The sequence below is a fragment of the Ascaphus truei genome, chromosome 4, assembly GCF_040206685.1.
Source record: "Ascaphus truei isolate aAscTru1 chromosome 4, aAscTru1.hap1, whole genome shotgun sequence".
Taxonomy (NCBI): domain Eukaryota; kingdom Metazoa; phylum Chordata; class Amphibia; order Anura; family Ascaphidae; genus Ascaphus; species Ascaphus truei.
In genome coordinates, this window is record NC_134486.1 from 254,347,499 (window position 1) to 254,369,123 (window position 21,625).

Sequence of the window (21,625 nt, forward strand, 5' to 3'; positions counted from 1 at the left end):
TTTGTGAGTAGGGTTCTGATTTTAGACCCTCCAGACCGGCGGTCTCTTAGTCATCCGCATAACTACTATTTTGTGTATGAAGCCACATTAGACCATCTGGCACTTAAGAATCAGAAGGGTCTATATCATTGGGACACTTTTCTTCACATATTGGACTTCCAATTCACAAGATTGGACTTGTAAGGTGCCGGTTTCTCTTTTTGTTTGTATCAAATGCATCAAGTTATATATACTAGATAGTAACATTTCCTTGTAATAAAATGATACATATGTCTGAGAGATAAATAGAACATAGTGCAAATAAAGTATAGAATGGAGACTCACGTGGTGTCAATCAAAATAAGGCGTTTCAGAGATCAGTGGCAATGAGCTTGACTCTGGTGTGTGATGCATGCACTTCAATCAGATATGGTAGTATGCGATGTCACTCAGGGAATTTCACCAATCAGGGTAAGGAGAGAAAGAGCACCCATAGCGTAATCCAGTATAAAAATATATTTATAGAAGCAAAAAATGAACACTTACACAGTGTCATAAGAATACAGACACATAAAATGTTGATGTCATCAGATATAGTTACTCCCCGCTTCCTCCGTCTCTGACCTCTTTGTCTCAGCTCAACACTGCCCGAATCAATCGTCTGTGGAGCTGCATGTGAATGTCCTGATAGTAAGAGGGTCTTAAGCACGAGATCTCACATCTGTGGAACAGCTCGGCGCAACATCCAAGGGGAAGCGGTCTGGAGTCCCCTGGAGTCCTCTGATGATGTAACGTGGGCGACTCTACGCGTTTCACTAGGCTTGTAGCTTTGTCAGGAGTCATGGAAACCTTACAGAAGCCCAGCCTACTAATACCCTAAGTGGGAAAGTGATTGGCTGATCAATTTACCAATGGTAAATCAGACAAGGGAACATCCCAAGTCTGCCAAATACATGATATACAATAATACTAAGAATAACGGCGTGATCTCGGCGCATAATAGAAAATATGGAGAGAAGGGAGGAGGAAAAAACAATAATTAGTCACCGAATGTATCCTAATAACAAATGGTTGCCATAAAAAGGTGTAATATCAATATCTGAGTTAAGACCTTTTGGTATCATAGATTTGATTCTATGAATCCAAAAGGTTTCTCTTTTTGCAAGGTTTTGAGACCTTTCTCCTCCTTTCCAGTGGGATGTGACATGTTCAATTCCTCTGAAAGTTAATAGACTGGGGTCCGAATTATGGAACAATTCAAAGTGTTTAGGAACACTGTGGGTTTGTAATTTGCGTCTGATATTACCCATATCTTCCATATTTATCACCTTTAGGGGGTCTTGTGGTTCTTCCAATATACTGCAATTTGCATGGACCTTCAATCATGTAAATTACATGATCTGTTTTACAATTGATGAATTGAGTTATGTCAAACTTTTCCCCAGTGGTATTGGAGGAGAAGGTTAATTTTTCTTTAGAACCTAAATTACAGATTGTACAATTACCACATTTAAAAAAAACCCTACTGGTGTTTTAAGCCAATGATTTTTCTTTTCTTCTAGAACTTTAAATGTACTAGGAGCAAGTTTACTTTTAAGATTGTTTGCCTTTTTGAAAATGACATGAGCACGATCTGGGATTTCATTAGCAAGTATGGGGTCGTTCTTTAATATATGCCAGTGTTTATTAATTATTATTGCAATCTTGGTGGCTTCACTATTATATTGAGTAATGAATGTAGTTTGGTAATCCTTTTCTATTGGTACTTTGGCAACTGTTTCTGGGTGCAATAATTCATTCCTATCTAGATTATTTGTTTTTACTACTGCCTCTGAAATGGTATTGGGGTTGTATTCTTTTTCCTGAAGTTTCTTGATTAAAATTTCTGACTGTTCTTTGTATATGTCTGAGTCTGTACAGTTCCTTCTAATTCGTCTTAGTTGACCAAACGGGATATTTGAGACCCATTTCGAGTGATGACAGCTCTTTCTATGGATGTAGTTATTTCCATCTACATCTTTAAAAAAGGTTTTTGTCTTAATGAGCCCTTTGTCAATATACACTTCAAGGTCTAAAAATTCAATGTTAGTTCTACTATATTTAGAAGAAAATTTCAGATTTCGATCATTATTATTAATATATGTGAAAAAATGTAAAAGTTTATTTTCATCCCCCTCACAAATCAGAAACAGATCATCGATATATCTTTTATAGAGGACCAGATTTGCACCAAACTCATGCGGCGACCAAACATGGTAATTTTCTCAAATGCCCATGAATAGGTTTGCATAGCTTGGTGCAAATCTGGGCCCCATTGCAGTCCCACAGACTTGAAGGAAGTATTCATTATCGAACCAAAAATAATTGTGACTCAATATAAAGGAAATACCTTCCAAGATAAAATTGATTTGTATACTGTCCATATTTGGATCAGAAAACAGAATTATCTCTATTGCTTGTAATCCCTGCTCATGCCTTATTGAGGTGTAAAGTGATGATACATCACTAGTTACCAGAATGTAATTCCCTTTCCATTCAAGATTTTCCAAAATGGCCAGAATGTCTGTATTATCTTTCAGATGTAATTTGTTTCTTATTACATATTTTTGAAGTATAATATATAAATATGAGGACGAATTCGATGTCATTGTGTTGATCCCTGCGATTATAGGTCTACCTGGGTGGTTCCTAATATCTTTGTGGATTTTGGGTAGAAAGTAAAACAAAGTTTATAATGGATGTTTATTAAACATAAAATTAAATTCCTCTTCCTTCAAAATAACCAACTCTTTGCGTTTAATCAACAAAGTCTCTCGTTCAGACAGAAATTCTCTTGTGGGGTCTTTAGATAGTTTTACATATGTATATTTATCATTAAGAATTCTAGCCGCTTCACCAACATAAAAACTTCTGTTTAAGTTTTTATGTTGGTGAAGCGGCATTCTGGTAACTAGTGATGTATCATCACTTTACACATGCTTACAAACTTATGCTGTTTGCTAAACAATTTGTTTTTTCATTCCCTTCCAGTATTACTATTCCATAAAAGATATCTCTGTGGGTGGTATGTGCATCTGCTATGGTCATGCAAAGTCCTGTCCACTGGATCCATCAACTAATGTAAGTCAATAAGAAAACTGTGATTCTATATATTTTATAGTTGGGATAAATATTATCATTTCTGAATCTGTCAAATTAACAAAGACTTCAGTAAATTAAAAGTAATGGTTAAAGCTGTTACAATGTAGTTGAACATTTCCAAACATGGGTTATCTATGTAGCAAAACTGCATAATTATTTCAGACTTTTATTACGATTTGAACCCTTCTTAACAAATACGAAACAATGCTAGTTAATACAATATATTCTAACTACAACATTACTGTAAACTTGTGTAACAGTTTGCCACAAAAATAACTTGGTAATTTTTTTGTATTTCCACAAACATTACACTAAAGAATTAATTTATTAAAAAAATTACTGTTTGTTCATTCTTAAATCTTGATATAATTATACATAGCTACATAGTAGATGAGGTTGAAAAAAGACATATGTCCATCAAGTTCAACCTACTCCTAATTTGAGAGGAAAGCCACAAGATTAACAGCAATCTATATTCTTTTATAAGTGGAATTGAACTCCATCAGTGAGTCTGTTGGCATGCCCACAAATCTCTCTCAGTTCCCCCCTGAGGTTTGATTATGTTCAAAATGATTTATGATATAATAACCTTGGCACGTGCAGAGAACCCTGTAAGGCGTATCAGTTGCTCTTTAGGTCCCACGCACATGACACAGGTTCAGTTTATGATGATTATTTTATTGCATTACTTGAATAAGAATGTCCATCAGGATACTGGTACCATTTTCCACATGGACGATGGCATTTCAGTGATTTTGAGATGCTGGAACCTCTGGATTTCCTTCAGCTTTTTAACTTTTCAGCAGTATCACGAGAAATGTGTAAATGTAATAAGATATAATGGGCTTTCTTCAAACATTTACCTAGAATAAAATTGTCTTGTAATCAAGGCCCATGAAGTCTTCTCACATAGGAGATTTAGGTTAGACTTTAGTATTCAACATTGCTGTGATACATATTATAGAATCAGCACTTATTATACCAATGTGCTAGGGGAAATAAAGAATGGATAAGAATTGTCATCTGGAATCATTCTAATAACTTTGGTTTTACAATAGCAGTGCAATCAATTCAGTTACTTGAAATAAGGCAGATGGCAGTAGATAGCCAGGCAAACTATGGTTGCAAAATAGCATCATATCTGGACAATGGTGACTCCAAACTAGATGTACTGGAAAAGAATGATCAGCAGCTAATTCTTGACTCAACTACCAGTAGGACACATACTCTGGATGCGTCATATTGATAGTTTTAAGACACTGGATATGAGGATGCCAGGAATCTGATGATATTATATGATGACCATCTGATTCCGTTTACCAACGGAGGATTGTACTGTTGCAATAAATATACTGTTGTGAATAAACAAGAATAATTACTTCTTTAATTTAACACGTATTCGTTATTTTCTTGCAAATACATGTGCCTTATGTAATTCAATATATTCAACCCCACATATATTATGTGAGTAATTGACAGGTAGTCAAACATAAATTAACTTGCTTTTAACTTTGACTGCAACAATAGTATTAATAAAATAACAGATGGTGCCAAGTGTGCACAAATATCAAAAGCCTGTGCAACTACAATTGCTTAGCAACTTTGAAACTGAGCAAGTCACTGTGTAAGTTGCATGATCCTTTAATGAACTAAAGCTACCAACAGTTTTTGCATTAAAACAATCAACACCACATGCAATAATGCCAAAAATATTTGGGTGACATTTATGAAAGGAGTGCTAAGGCATTTGACAACTCATGATTTAACTAAGTTTTCATAAGCAGCACAAGTCCAATATTCAACGGTTTTGCAAACGTGTATGGAAGTTTCACACATATTTATTTGCAAAAGGATTCTACAGTAAATATGTTATTTATTTAAAAAATGATTTATGCACACTCAAGTATAGTATGCAGCATACACATCAGTTGTTCAGGCATGTATTATATTTGGGGTATAAGACTACTTATTATAAGATTTCTAGTTTACAGTACCTTAAAGATATTTGTATTTTGTCCATGAGATTGATCTTAATAACATAAAGCAGACTGTAGAAATACTACATGACTATACTATTGTATCCCAATACCTTCAGAAATCCTCCTGTGAGTGTGAGCACAACACATGTGGAGAAAGCTGTAATCGCTGCTGTCCTGGGTTCAATCAAAATCCTTGGAGGGCAGGAACATTCCTCATCAAACACGAGTGTGAATGTAAGTCAGCCATGTAGACCTTGTATAATGTTAACTAACAATACAATGTACAGTACAAGGTAACTGTCACAGCTAACAATGTACACGGAAGGACTTTTCACTACACAGCTTCTTGGCTGTTCTATTCTCCACAGCAATTGCGTGTTATTATATCCATATATTTTATTGTTATATGTTTTATTATTATTTTTTTTTGTTTCAAACTATTTTTATTTATTTTTTGGATAACATGGGGTGAGAGTGTTGGAATGAATGAACGGCTTTATTTATATAGCGCCATTAATGTACATAGTGCTTCACAGCAGTAATAGTCACAATCATATAAATAATAAGATATAAATAACACAAAGGGAAGAAGTGCTCAGTCATAAAAGTAAAATGTAGGAAAGGGTCCCTGCTCCGAAGAGCTTACAATCTAATTGGTTGGTAGGAAGAATGTACAGAGACAGTAGAAGGGCATTTACTGGGTATAGAAAAAAGCAGGATGGGGGGGGTGCAGCCCCCCCCCCCCCTATTATTAAAACAATAAACAACAGTGATAATATCTGTAATATAGTTTTAACAATCCTAATAATTATAGGCAAAAAGGAGAAAAAATAAAACAAACAACCACTGTGGGTTATAATTTTCCTCCTAAAGGGAACAACCTTTCGGCAGGTCAGAATATATGAAATAATGTGCCTCTTCTGCCACAATGTCTCCAGCACAGCGCACTCGCTCCCTTATAAATATGTGCAATCCTATCCGGTGTTAAGTACCATATCATTGTAATTTTATACCTGTTTTCTTTGATAATGGTGCAGAGAGATGAGCTCGCTGCTGCCTCCCAGATCTCTGCTTAATCTTCTTTAGAAATCTCTGCTCCTATCTTTTTCCCATTGAGTCATATACGGGCGATTTTCATTTTTGTCCCGAGAGCACAGTCTAGAATATATATATTTGATATCAACCCTTTTTGGTGCGTTTATACTGTGCACCTTTCTTCAAATTTGGTTAATTGTGTATCCCCTTGCGGGAAAGATTTTGAGATGGTAAAATGACTAATTTGTGTGTATCTGAAGTACACTGAGAGGGGAATATTATATTATATTAGCTCCTAATTAGACTGTAAGCTCCCCGGGGCAGGGACTTCTCTTCCTTAATGTTACTATTATGTCTAAAGCACTTATTCCCATGATCTGTTATTTATATTATCTGTTATTTATTTGATTACCACGTGTATTACTACTGTGAAGCGCTATGTACATTAATGGCGCTATATAAATAAAGACATACAATACAATATAATACAATATTTCTTTCGTACAGTATTTCTTCAAATGTAGATATTTAACCCTGAAACATAACATCTTTAATCCTAAGTATTCCTTTTAAGATCCAAATATTAATCCTGCCCGGTATACATCCTGGGGGGAATTATTCATTCCCCAGAGAGGGGTCATAAATGAGGGTCGTCCCTTTAATCCCTTTCTTTTCTCCCAAATATATAATGTAAATTTAATAACTGGGTGACTGTATACATCTTGAGGTCTATTCTTTTTAGGATTCCACAGTAATATATCTATATTCTGCGTCGGGATCTCATTTCCCTCAATTTCCACCCATTTACCCTCCTGGGTGGGTCTGTTCCAAGCTGGTAAGTGGCTTAATTATGCTGAGATAAAATATTTATTTAATACCGGAAAAGCTAGTCCACCTTCTGACCTTAATGAATTAAGCACGGTTCTTTTTATTCTCGGTTTTTTCTTTCCCCAGATAAAAGTGTAAATTTTACTTTGCATATCATTTTAAATGTTGTTTGGAATGGAGACTGGAAGGCTATGAAACAGAGTAATTTAGGAAGATAATTCATCTTTACTGATATTATTCCCGCCAGTCTGAAACAGTTTTGGGTAATTGGCCTTATAAAGTTCTGAATATCGAGCAGTCAGATAAACCCCCAAATATTTGATACTATTTTCTCCCCAAATATTTGATACCTTTGTCGGAGTCACTTTCCTCAATAGCAAATGGTACCGACCTTCTGACTAGTATAGCTGAAATAGAGAAGAGAACACTCTGTCGAAAAATCTGGGCTGATCCTGTTTCCTGAAATGAGTTTCCTGTATAAAAACAACATCCAACATTTGCTTATTAAAATCTTGCAAAGCTAACTTCGTTTTTCTGGGATTGTTTAAACCTTTAACGTTTAGCGCACCTAGTTTTAACATATTAAAATTAAACCATATTTCCTAGCCATTTTTGTTATTTTGTATGTGTGTAGGGATTTTGATCTATTGTCTGAGTAGGCTCTCTCTTGCCTCGGGTATATGAGGGAGGGGAGGGGTAGAAGAAGAAAGTGGAAAAACAAAAACATATACTTATATGTAACCACATTTACACTTACATTTTTCAACTTACTTAACCTAAACTAAACTACCCCTGTGGGATTTCCGGAGAATAAAGGACAGTAATTTAGCCCTCAGAGACTTCCAAGGGGAAGGGGGTTTGAATGAGGGTGGGGGTTCCCTTTTTTTCCGTTCTCTATGTAGCCTTGGCTGGTCCAGACTATGCTTTCTGCTTCCTGACATACAAGTCCTAGTAGATACAGGCAGTGTCAGGCTATCCTGTGGGTTTACCCCCCCTCATGCGGCCTCTTTGAGTAACAGGGGTGGAGGTGAAACTCGGTCTGTGTACAGCCAATCATGGTGCAGGCTTTGTGCCATCCCCCTCTGTGCCTTAGACAGGGAGTGTTCAAAATTATAGTGAGTTGATCTCTCCCCCTCCTGGGGTAGAGACATGCAGTCCAGCTCTCCCGCAAGAAACAGCTTACAGTCCCTGGAAATGGATCCCCTGATGAAGCATGATGAAGCATCACGAATTAGCGAAACTAGTAGGTTTTTTGAATTGATGTGTCCTTACCGTGGTGCTTACTTACCTATTTATTCCTCTGCTGCTGCACTTCAATTACCTTACTTGTAGGTAAGAATAGAGGCTTGTGGCCTAATACATTTACTTTTCAAACGTACTTAAAGAGGTCTGTGTTTGTCTTCTTTTCGTTTGTACACATAATGTAAGTAGTAATTTTACTGCATAGTGTACTATATATACAGGTGTGCTGATGAGTTTTCTAAAACTTGCCTTGGAAAATCTGGGGCAATCACCAACCAGACTCAGGTACATGCTGGGTACATGCTGCAACATTTCAGTGAGATTTCTGCAGACAGACTAATGGCCCATCGGATTAACACAGCGGGGGTCCCTGGCAGTCCAATTCAAACTGTATGGGACTGCCAGGGATCCCTGCTGTTAATCCGATGGCTCATTCGTCTTTCTGCAGAAATGTCACTGAAATGTGCAGCATGTACCCAGCATGTAAAACAAATTTAAACTGCGCAAAAAAACCTCTATTGTATTAGGGAATATACCCCACAACACCTCTGTGATATAAATATAACACAACCTTAGTAATAGCAGGTAAAGGTCTGCAGCTGTAGAATAAAGGAGTGACTTAACACCCCTGGAACTGAAACAGAAAAAACAAGCACAAACGCATATGGTGAAGTATGTTCAAAAAATAATAGTGCACTACGGTCACATGTTACCCGGCACCACTAGATTCACAGAAACCGCATGAACCGCATCAACCGCCGTGTCACCAGGATTAGGTAGCGCTGGTCGACCGTAGTGCACGATATGCCTATTTTTATCCACATTGATGTACGTAGATATCTTACCTTTTAATATATTATTTATCTATTATTTTTTGAACATACTTCACCATATGCGTTTGTGCTTGTTTTTTCTGTTTCTATACCCAGCATGTACCTTGGTCTTGTTGGTGATAGCCCCAGATTTTCCAAGGCAAGTTTAAGAATACTCGTCTGCGCAATTGTACATTAAGCTAAACATCAGGAAATAATGTTACATTAGTAACACCTTAGTCGTACTTTACTCTGGCATTAGGTATGACATGAGAAAGTGAATACCTAAAAAAGAGAATAACAGTTCTTGAAATATTTCTAATTTCAAATATATATATATATATATATATATATATATATATATATATATATATATATATATATATATATCACTTACTAACTGCTATCTAGGGCAAACTAGGGCTTAACCACCCCTGTCACCCACCCCCACCACTGCTGGCTTATATGGTTATAGACACGGACGGCGAAATTGCAGTGCCACTGCACCGAGCCCCATGGATAACAATTACTGTAAACTGACTGCGGAGGGAGAGTGAAGGGCCTCTGTAAGTATCTCTTACCGTATCTTGCTGCATTTTCCGGCATCTTCTTCTGCATGGTCCCGTCATCATATCTACAAGATGTCCAGCAGTATAACGTTGCCATGACAACAGGATGTCACGTGATGTCGTGGCGGCAAGTTGCCATGACAATGGGATGCCCTGTGGCACCTCTTGGTCACGACAATGGGATGCCTCATTGCGTTATGACATCACGTTGCCGTAGCAATGGGATGTCATTGGATGTCGCGGAGCCATGATTATGGGGCCATGCAGGGGAAGATGCCAGGAGGAGATGCTGCCAGTGACCGTAAGAGCCAAGGCTCCGCACATGTCCCTGCACTGAACCCGCAAATATCCCATCCGGCCCTGGTTATAGGCTTTGGTACAAAACATAAACATACTATTAAAACTATTTGAAATAATATATTTCAATATATGGAAGGTGGTCATTAACCTGTTGATTGTCAGTAAAGCTACGGTGGACCTCTCAGGAAGAGCGAGACATGCGGAGGGAGAGGAGTGCGACATGCGAAGACAGAGAGACATGGCTTAGGAGAAAGAGAAACACATTTGAGGAAAGAAATAGATAAAGGTGAAACAAAATTGAGAAACACATTTGGGGATGGAAAGAATAAGAAGGAAAAGAATGAAAGACATGCTGGGAGGAGACGAGAGAGACATGCTCAGGGGAGAGGAGAGAAATACATGGAAGGAGAGAACAGAGACACAGGAGGGGGAAAAAAATGGAAAGACAAAGGGTGCGAGAGAGAAAGACACTAGGGGGAAAAGGAGGTGGGGGAATAAAGAGATATGACGGGACAAAGTAGACCAAATGTGATTATGTTGTAACATTTTCAGGGCCTCATTCCTAAAGTATGGCCTGTGCCAGCAACATTCTGTTGGTGGCCCTGGATCTAGGACCCTATTTTGTAACCTACCTGTGAAAATTTCTCTTGCAAGTTAAAAAAAAAGTTGGCTTCTCACATTTGTTGAAATAAAAATGTAAAACTATTGTTTTTGAAACATACTGTATGTACAGTATGTATTTATTTCCCAAAAAATATATTTTAATGCATAACATTGTTTTTAAGGTCCTTCGTAAGCATGCTACTGCTTTCAGTATTTGCAGCAACGTGTTAAGGTAGTAAAACGGTATTGTAGTCATTTAGTAAGCCAATTTTTTAAGATAACATGGATAAGTTGTTTGCTAATACACATGTCTCATTTCACAGCTTGCAATTGCCATGGGAAGACTGGAGAATGTTATTATGATCAGCACATAGCAGACAGGAATCTAAGTTTGAATATTCATGGGGAATACATTGGAGGTGGAGTATGTGTTAACTGTACAAGCAACACAGCTGGAATTAATTGTGAGACTTGTGTTGATCGCTTCTATCTGCCAAAAGAGGTACAGTGCCCTCTTTTGCTATCTCCGGTTTAAAAAAGATAAATACTTTAATCATTGTTTCTTGCAGGAAAAATCTCACAATTGATGGCATGACACTAATGTAAATTACTTTACCTTGTCAAACATTCTTTGACATTCTTCATGCTTTTTTTTATGATATAACATGTTTCCACAGTACATTTCTAAATCTTGGCCCTTTTTACATCATGCAAATAGCACATGTACCATAATTGGCTTTACGCACTCTGAATGGATTCATTATGAGAATGTGATAATTGCAGTGATGATGCCCCAACAAATTCACAAGGACGGTCATTAATAATGTGGCCCACAAATGCAATTGTATATTACAGCAGTTATTTAATAAATACTGAAGTATGTGATCTAGATCAGTTGTTCTCAAACCTCTGCTATGGAACCACTGGACAAAAATTCCTGGTCTCTCATTGAACCATAAGGAGAGGTTTGAAAAAAAAATATCCCAAGGTAAATTAACAATGTTACTCCACTTACAGGTATCTTAACCTCGGGATTTCATTGAATATGTATTTAAACTCCCTTAACTTGTAGACCTTAGCCCGGGGAATTCAAACTCGTGGCACGCAGGTGACCCAGAAGTGTCACCATCTCGCCCGCGCCCACTGAGCCAACAGTGGGGAGAGGAGGGAGAGCTGGTACAGGAGTCCTGTGCCTGGTGACTGACCCAACACTGTGTATTGGGGTGATTGGGGGTTATTGTTTGTGTGTGTATTATGGGGGAGGAAGGGGAAGAGGGTTATTGTGTGTGTGTGTGTGTGTGTGTGTGTGTGTGTGTGTGTGTGTGTGTGTGTGTGTGTGTGTGTGTGTGTGTGTGTGTGTGTGTATTGTGGGAGGAGGGTATTGTATGTGTGTGTTTGTGTGCATTGTGGGGGAGGCAGAACAAGAGGTGGGGAGAGAGCAAGAGTGATAGAGAGGGGGGAAGAGTGATGATGAAAGAGGGGGAGAGAGAGAGAGAGAGAGAGAGAGAGAGAGAGAGAGAGAGAGAGAGAGAGAGAGAGAGAGAGAGAGAGAGAGAGAGAGAGAGAGAGAGAGAGAGAGAGAGAGAGAGAGAGAAGGGAATGGGGGAGAGAGAGAGAGAGAGAGAGAAGGGAATGGGGGGAGAGACAGAGAGAAGAGGGAATGGGGGGAGAGACAGAGAGAAGAGGGGATTGGGGAGAGACAGAAAGAGGGGATTGGGGAGAGAGGGTGGGAGGGATGGGGAGAGAGGGGTAGGAGGGATGGGGAGAGAGGGGTAGGAGGGATGGGTAGGAGGTATGGGGGAGAGAGGGGTAGGAGGGATGGGGAGAGGGGATGGGGGAGAGAGGGGTAGGAGGGAGGGCTATAGAGAGGGGTATGAGGGATGGGGAGAGAGGAGATGGGGGAGAGAGGGGTAGGAGGGATGGGGGAGAGAGGGGTAGGAGGGATGGGGAGAGAGGGGTAGGAGGGATGGGGAGAGAGTGGATGGGGGAGAGAGGGGTAGGAGGGATGGGGAGAGAGGGGATGGGGAAGAGAGGGGTAGGAGGGATGGGGAGAGAGTGAATGAGGGAGGGAGGGAGAGAGAGTCAGAGAGAGAGAGAGAGAGAGAGAGAGAGAGAGAGAGAGAGAGAGAGAGAGAGAGGGGAATGGGGGGAGAGAGAGAGAGAGAGAAGGGAATGGGGGGAGAGACAGAGAGAGAAGGGAATGGGGGAAGAGACAGAGAGAGAAGGGAATGGGGGGAGAGACAGAGAGAGAAGGGAATGGGGGGAGAGACAGAGAGAAGAGGGGATATGGGGAGAGACAGAGAGAAGAGGGGATATGGGGAGAGACAGAGAGAAGAGGGGATATGGGGAGAGACAGAGAGAAGAGGGGATTGGGGAGAGACAGAAAGAGGGGATTGGGGAGAGACAGAAAGAGGGGATTGGGGAGAGACAGAAAGAGGGGATTGGGGAGAGGGGTAGGAGGGATGGGGAGAGAGGGGATGGGGGAGAGAGGGGTGGGAGGGATGGGGAGAGAGGGGTAGGAGGGATGGGGAGAGAGGGGTAGGAGGGATGGGTAGGAGCGATGGGGAGAGAGGGGTAGGAGGTATGGGGGCGAGAGGGGTAGGAGGGATGGGGAGAGGTGATGGGGGAGAGAGGGGTAGGAGGGAGGGCTATAGAGAGGGGTATGAGGGATGGGGAGAGAGGAGATGGGGGAGAGAGGGGTAGGAGGGATGGGGGAGAGAGGGGTAGGAGGGATGGGGAGAGAGTGGATGGGGGAGAGAGGGGTAGGAGGGATGGGGGAGAGAGGGGTAGGAGGGATGGGGGAGAGAGGGGTAGGAGGGATGGGGAGAGAGGGGATGGGGAAGAGAGGGGTAGGAGGGATGGGGAGAGAGTGGATGAGGGAGGGAGGGAGAGAGATACCAGCAACATTTAGATATGTTTAATAAGAAAAATGTGTACGTGTAGGTTGTAGTGATTATTTATTTTAAAAATCCTGGTGCGGCCCGAGTTTTGCAATCAGACTTAAGAATTGGCCCCCAAGCTATTGTGAGTTTGACGGGCCTGCCTTAGCCCATCCTACTTATTTTCTGTAGAAAATAAAATGTGAACTTAATGTCGATATGAACATGGAATTTCTCATTGTAAATCAATGTCTAAATCACGATTTAGCTCTGGAAAGGTTGTCATGTGTTTCTGAGGATGACAAACTGTTCTGAACATAAACATTTTGCTTGTGGGAGTAACTGACTTGATTATCTATTTTAGGTGTTGCCAAATCATCACAGTCCCTGCCGGGCTTGTAACTGTGATCCCATTGGCTCCTTACATCATGTTTGTGTCAAGGATGGGAAACAAGCTGCACAAGGTAGGAAACTCAGATACTGTACTGTTGCACTCTTTTTTGTTTAGTTAACTTAAAGCAGCAGTTCAAGCAATATCCTACATGTGTGGGTTTTTTTTAAAATAAATCCGTTCTGGTCTATGAGAAAATACTTGTAGCATTTAAAAAAAAAAAAAAAAAAGCTGTGTGTGCTGTGCACGCGCATAGTAAGTGAAACTTCTTTGACTTTTGTCACAGAAATTGTATTTGTATTGGTGATGTTTTAATTAAAAATCAAAATACAATTTCATTGAAAAAACGCAAATAAATTTGACTTAGAACGTGCGTACACATCCCCTGTATTTGCACTAAGCGTTAATTCCTCGTGTGTGTCCGTGTGACTGTGTGCGTGTGACTGTGTGCGTGTGACTGTGTGACTGTGCGTGTGACTGTGTGACTGTGCGTGTGACTGTGTGACTGTGCGTGTGACTGTGTGACTGTGAGACTGTGCGTGTGACTGTGTGTGCGCGTGTTACTGTGTGTGCGTGTGACTGTGTGTGTGCGTGTGACTGTGTGTGTGCGTGTGACTGTGTGTGCGCGTGTGACTGTGTGTGCGCGTGTGACTGTGTGTGCGTGTGACTGTGTGTGCGTGTGACTGTATGTGCGCGTGTGACTGTGTGTGCGTGTGACTGTGTGTGCGCGTGTGACTGTGTGCGCGCGTGTGACTGTGTGTGCGTGTGACTGTGTGTGCGTGTGACTGTGTGTGCGCGTGTGACTGTGTGTGCGTGTGACTGTGTGTGCGTGTGACTGTGTGTGTGCGTGTGACTGTGTGTGTGCGTGTGACTGTGTGTGTGTGACTGTGTGAGTGCGTGTGACTGTGTGTGTGCGTGTGACTGTGTGTGCGTGTGACTGTGTGCGTGCGTGTGTGCGTGTGACTGTGTGCGTGTGACTGTGTGCGTGTGACTGTGCGTGACCGTGTGCGTGCGTGTCACCGTGTGCGTGTGTGCGTACGAGCGCGTGTGACCGTGCGACTGCGTGACGTATGCGCAGCCCCCCCTGCACCTCACATATCCCCCTAACCTATTCACCCCCAATAGAGCTCCATGAATCCCACCCCAATACCCCCTGCCCTCCCCCTAATGATACACCCGAATAACCCCTGTCCCCCACCCCAAATGATATAGCCACACCAATTCCCCCTGCCCTCCCCCTAATGATACACCCCATCTCCCCAGTCCGGGCACGCACTCACCGGGCGGCAGGAAGAGGCTGCCCCAGACCCTTCCCTCCCGCACCGGGCTCCATGTCACCCCCTCCCGCATGAAGCTCCTCTCCTGGGCGGCCGTGGCCAGCAGGTGGCCGGACGGCTCGTGAGACTGGTACAGAGCGAGTTCCAGGTGGAGGGGGGTCTGCACCTCCCTCCGGAGCAGCCTCCTGAATGGAGTCCATGGCTGCAGGGACCACAGGAGCCCACATAAGCTGCCGCCCTGCAGGGCCGGGGAGCGGCTCAGCTCCAGCTCCCCGCCCGGTACTGGCCCAGGGAGGTGAAGGTCTCCCCGCCTTCACCAGTCACAGTCACCTCCTGCCCAGAACTCAGGCCTGAGACTGACCCGCAGTGGCTCATCCCACAGGTAGCGGCCGGGGGAGGCCTGCAGGGATACGGGCATGCACCGGGAAGAGAGGCCGTTGGAGATCAGGGCCTGCATAGGGCCCCGGGGAGCAGTGTGGGCTGCAGTGTCCCTGTGAGGAGAGCCATGGCGTCTTGAGCGTCACCATGACTACCGTACTGCGTCATTACTGCGCATGCGCGGCGCGGGCGTGTGGGGGGAACGGCGCCGCTTCCAGCCGCATGCATGTCTTTCCACTTCGTCCCCATGACTACTGCGCATTCGCGGCCTGGCAGCGGACATGTTGGGGGAACGGCGCCGCTGCCAGCCGCTTCTGCGCATGCGCAGAAGTCCGTAGTCGCCATTAGTAATACGCATGCGCGCCATTGCAGTGGACGTATGGGGAGAATGGCGGCCGTTAGTAGCGGCGCCGCATATGTGATCGCCGCCGCCACATGTCACAGCAGGTATGTGGGGGGACTGGGATGGGGAGCCGTGACGTCACTTCCGTTTCACATTTCGCCCCCAACTCTCCCGTTTTACCCCACCAGAATAGGTGCCACTAAAGAAGTTTCACTTCAAAAAAAGAATATTTTAAAGACATTTTTAATGTTTCTAATGTAGGAAGCATTTCCAAAGTTACAGCCCCCTTCACCTTCTGATAGGCTCTGGCTCTTGAGCCCCACCCTCTCTCTAGCAGTGAACCAATTGTATCTAGTAACTGCCTAGTCAATCATATTCCAGGAACTACATTGCCCAAAATGCTGTGCAAGAACTGAATTAAATAACCCTGAGCAAGCGATCTATTACAGTCGATTACAGGAGAATGGATCGATCTGCAGCTTAGCTAATCAATTCTCAGTGTGCAGATTGTATTGATGCATATATTGAATGGGGATTTTTTTTTTTTTTTTTTTAACGGCAGCTTGAACTGCAGCTTTAATAAAAAGCTGAGCAAAATAAATGGTGGTTTTTTTTCTCATTTAAATAACTATGACAGCCACAGCGGATAGAAACCACCTGAGCTGTATAGATGAATACTTTATGAAAAAGCTACAGGAATGGAACGTGTTGGGAGTTTAGAAGGGTGCATCTCCCCTTTAGTTTGTTCATGTTAGTGCTTTATTTCTGTTCCCGTCTGGACAACGATGATATATAACAATGTTTGTTTGAAAAGTAAAGAGATAAACACAAAGCATTGTCAAGACCAAGGTGGTTTCTAATGATTATGCTTACTGACAGAAGTGGGACACTTTTATGTCCAATAAACAAAAAAACATGAAAACAACCTCCGTTCAGTTGTTCTCCAGTGATTACATTTCTACAAAAATTGTGCACCAAGAAATGTCCTATACTATTCAAGGGCACATTTCAAAAAGAGTAAGGGTTAGGTAATAATAATGTTCAACTGTTTATGTTTTCATATTTACCTCATGCAAAGCCTGTACAGCAATAGGAACCACCCACCGGAATATATCTTACTAGCAGAGTAGTTGGTATAATTTTCCCATTGGCATGATTAGATTAAGAGTTCCCTGTTGTGCCTGACCACTAAATGATATCATACAGTAGGTTCACTGCTTCAGATGTCATTGCAGCTGTGATAAAATCACTCACTGAGATACTTTTCTAGAGGCGCTAGTTTAAAAATCAGATTCCGCAAAATCCCATCTTCTCTTGCAACACAATATTCTATGAATCCCCAACACTTTTTTTCGTAAATATATGTACCATGATGTAATACAGAGGTAGCATGGGTTATTGCACCCGTCACGTGTTACTATGCAAAATCACACCTGCGGCCCCATTTGTTTCAGTGCAGCAGCAACATCTGCTATATCTATATCTAGAGGGTTAAAATGATCAATTGCTAAAAATTGCAACAAAGTGAGATACTTTTTAAGGATTTTGTAATTAGAATTTCTAATGTAATTTGTATCAAATATCATTATGTAGTAAATTTAGGGCTTTACCATTTAAAAAAAAATATTCTTTTGTGCAGCTCATGAACATAGAGTAGGCACTGTTTAGTGGAAATCATTACTCTAAAACTATGCACGGAGTGCAGGACTGTAAGTAGAAGAGGCAATGTGATGAATATTTAGATAGGAAAGATTAACTACAGTACTTTGGTTGAATATGCATTTGAACAAGGACGTCATAACATGTCATTTTAAAATGTAGTTAGAAAAGACCAATTTTCTTTAAATATTTGTAAAGTGCAATAAATATGATGCTGCCTGAGCAAATAGGTGAGGAAAATTATCGCCCCACCAGTATGTCTCTATAAAGTTGCAAATCACAAGCAATTTATATCCGGCACAATATGATAAAGTGTGCATTGTTTGCATGCATATTTTAGGCGAAACAGTTAATTTATTGAAAGATAGAAGTGAGCTTTAGTTGTAATCCAAGCACTTACAATGGTAATAACCCCTCCAGGCTTCCTTAATGTAAATGTAATGTAATGTAAAAGAGAGAACAGAGTGGAAATGAGAAGCTGATTATCAACAAGGTGGATTCTCTGCAATATGCACTTTGTATAATGTACATATTACCTTAGGGTCAAAAGTCCTGTATTAATCAGAAGGAATATTCCTGGCCACTGTGGATAAATTGCCTTTTTGAATTAAGCCAATTTCCAGAGCAAAGTTTCCCTTTCAAGATTTCTCAGCTCCCACATTAACCAAGTACATTGCGCACTCCAGTGATTAAGACGTAACTTATCTAAAAATCCTAGCTGCTAAACTAGTGCAAAAAATTGCCTCAGATTTCTCAATGAAAATGAATCTAATAGAATGCTATAAGGCAGGTGTGTGCAAACTGTGGGGCGCAAGATTTAGTAGGGGATGTGCAGAGTGAAGCAGGATGGTGATAGCGGCAGGTGGGGGGAGATGATGGCGACGGGAAAAGATTACGCGGCAGCAGGCAGCCACAGTGAAGCAGCCAGCAGAGGGGTAAGGAGTTGGATGGGAGCAGAGCAAGATGGCCGGGAAGGAGCGCGCCCGAGCGGTCCAACACAGAAGTCTTCCTTACTTCAGGTGTCTATGCTGCTACAGCATGCTCCTTCCCAGCCGTCCTGCTCTGCCTCCATGCAACCCCTAGCTCCTTTGCTGGCTGATTCTCTGCTTAACTCTGGCGGCCCACCGCCTCTATCACCACCCAGTTGCACAGGTAGGCATGGAGGACATGTGGAGAGCTGAGGAAAGATGAGTAGAAGGAGGAGGAGAGATGAAGAGAAAGAGTAGAGATGATAAAGAGAGATGAGGTGGAGGAGGAGAGAGAAGAGGAGAAGGAGAGAGATGAGGAGAAGAGGGAGAGAGATATGAAGAGGGGGAGGGGAGAGATGAGGTGAGGAGGGAGAGAGATGAGGTGAGGAGGGGGAGAGATGAGGTGAGGACTGGGAGAGATGAGATGAGGAGGAGGATGGGGAGAGAGAGAATTAGGGAGAGGATAGAGGGAGGGAGAAATAAATTGCAGTCAGTATTATCTTATATTACTATGCTGATTTATTTAAAAAACAACGTATAACATTTGTCATGTTTTACAGTTTTAAAAATATTATACTGATTAATAAAAAAAGTTATGTGATTTGGATTACATCAGGCAGGGGGGCCCACTAATATCACGGAAGAAAAGGAGGGCTCGGTGTAAAAAGTTTGCTCACCCCTGTGTATAGTTCATTGGATTTTTGGTCTAATTTTGCATCCAGGATATTTTGATAAATGCAGTAGACTTCAATATATATTTATACATATATATAGTACACCGTTTGCCTCATTGGCTGAACCACTCACGTGCCCGTGACGTCACCACTCAATCGCTGGAAATATCAAAATCTTCTGGCTTTCAGTGATCGCGATGGCTGACATCACACTGTTGTCATCGTGGTCGCGGCCAAACTGGGCACCTGCGATGGACAACATGTACTTTCTACGGTGCTACCCAACTTCGCAGTCGCCATAGCAAGTACTACTGTATAAACTTGGCCTAGGGTACAATACTGTTAGCTACATATGATGCAGAGAAACACCAGGCATAAACCCATTATCAGTCTATGAGTACCTGCTTTTTCCCAATCCCCCTCCAGGCATGTTACCTGGCTTCTGCCACTGCAAACCTGGCTATGCAGGAGAGAAATGTGATCGCTGTGCCTTGGGTTACATTGGCTATCCAGACTGTGTACAGTGCAACTGCAGCCTAGTGGGCAGTACAAATGATGATCCATGCATTGATCCCTGTGATTGCAAGGTCAGTGATCGGTTTACTGCTAATATTGTTAAACTTCAACACACAAATATTAGTTAGTATCACAATGAACAATTAGTATTTAAAACATGGTTGCCATGCCTTTCACCAAGTTGAAAACAAATAAGACACACAATAATGCTGTTTAATTAATGTAACATACCACTGACTAGCCCAATCACACTGTACACTTCAGCTTTGACATGTACATCTTTCTGCTGTACAAGTAAAAATAAAACCGTTGTCACCATTTTTGTGACACTTGTAAATTTAGAGAAATATACAATTAAGTCATATGTTCATGATTAGTATTTGCAGGAACACCACAACACATTACCAATTTGAATGAGTTAATTTAGAATTACATTCTAATTTTTAAGTTTAGTTTTAAAATCCAGGTGGTATAAATTGATCAAATGATCTGACTTCCCGAAGTATGAATGATGGTTTCTTGGGCATTCAAAGCCTGGGAGGGTCAATGACAAAGAAAAAACACTAAGGGGCGTATTCTACAGTATATCTGCTGCATCAGCCGTTTGGGCTACGCCTATGGTGATTTTAAGATGGAAACAGCCAGAACGGCCACTTTGACATATAAGAATTTATCCTAAGGGGTAATATACCCTAAGAGTTCTGAACTTGAGATTTCAAGGGAAACCCCGAAATAAGATTTACCTTGTTTTATGAAAAATACTTGCTCAATCTGTACCTAATGGACAGACCATAAAATATTGCAAAAATAAATAAAACAACATGGAAGAAAGATTTGAGGAAACTAGCTACGTCAGCAAGTAACCCTGTGTGTTTTTCACAAATTGAGTAGCATCTTGCCAGTTCTCAGACTTCCCTAAAAATATTTCTCACAAGGCTTCATTGTAATCTGCTTGATATGCTTGAGCTTACTCCAGACCAAACTCTTCTCCAATAGATACTGTAACACTGGAAGACTTGCCACAGACATCCATTCTTCATCATCCACATTAATGAGGGCCTGCCATCCAGTAGCTAGTGGCTACAAACCAAAGACAATACTCACACAATATACTGCCAGTGCTGACAGCATTATTAAAACAACTATGATTATTTGAAAGTGAAATTTTTTTAAAGATGTGTTTTAGAACAATTTGGAGGGAACTCCAAATGCATTTTTTTTTGTGTCTTTTACCATATAAAATCTAAAAGGAAAACATATTTTAAACTAACCATACTACATACAGTAGCATTACATTGGTTGCAAAATTAATGCAATACTAGTACAAAAAATAATATATTAATCAACATTTTCAACTGTAAATCAATACAACATATCTACTGCATAATATTACCCATTAACATTTAGATTATTTTATTTTGAAAAACAAAAACAAAAACATTTTGAAAATTATATTTTGAAAAATTAACATTTATTTTTTACAATGTAGTAATTCAATCTTTCCTCGATTAAAAACCAAGAGATATTGGGCAATGTGTACCAAGTGGTGCTATTGCAAAAGACACCGTCCTGAGCCAGAAGACACCTTATGGCTTTTAAGTGACTGCTTTGCAAATATGGCCCATAGTCATTAAACGCCTCACCATTTAAATATAGCGGTAACTCGACACAGAAATGCAATATTATTTGCTATTATATAATGTCAACAGAAAATTGAAAGAAGTTTATTTGTCTTGGCTATAATGTATTCTAACCAGAATGTGATGTTTTCAGAATTATGTGGAAGGTGAAAATTGTGACAGATGCAAACGTGGATACTTTAACCTTCAGCAGGACAACCCCCAAGGCTGTGATCAGTGTTTTTGCTCTGGGGTTTCAAATATCTGCATCAATTCTCACCTTGCTTACACTAAGGTAAGTGTGTACATGACACTAACATTGTAGACAATAGATATTGCTGCTCTTTATTACTTGGACCAGTTCTAACTGCAGTAATAACCTAAAGTTACAAGTGCTGCGCACACATTTTCACTATCTTTTCTCAAATTTTGT

General features: G+C 41.1%; 1 protein-coding gene across 4 annotated transcripts in view; it reads left to right on the forward strand.

The window, feature by feature from the left end:
- Nucleotides 1–21,625, forward strand: part of LAMA2 (laminin subunit alpha 2) — a 736,088-nt gene that overhangs the window by 246,056 nt on the left and 468,407 nt on the right. For all 4 annotated transcript variants that reach the window (XM_075597283.1, XM_075597284.1, XM_075597285.1 and 1 more), the window contains exons 6-11: nt 3,010–3,099; nt 5,216–5,333; nt 10,812–10,990; nt 13,732–13,831; nt 19,484–19,644; nt 21,347–21,487. In XM_075597283.1, the coding sequence (XP_075453398.1) occupies nt 3,010–3,099; nt 5,216–5,333; nt 10,812–10,990; nt 13,732–13,831; nt 19,484–19,644; nt 21,347–21,487 (789 nt within the window). The remainder of the gene's footprint in view (nt 1–3,009; nt 3,100–5,215; nt 5,334–10,811; nt 10,991–13,731; nt 13,832–19,483; nt 19,645–21,346; nt 21,488–21,625) is intronic.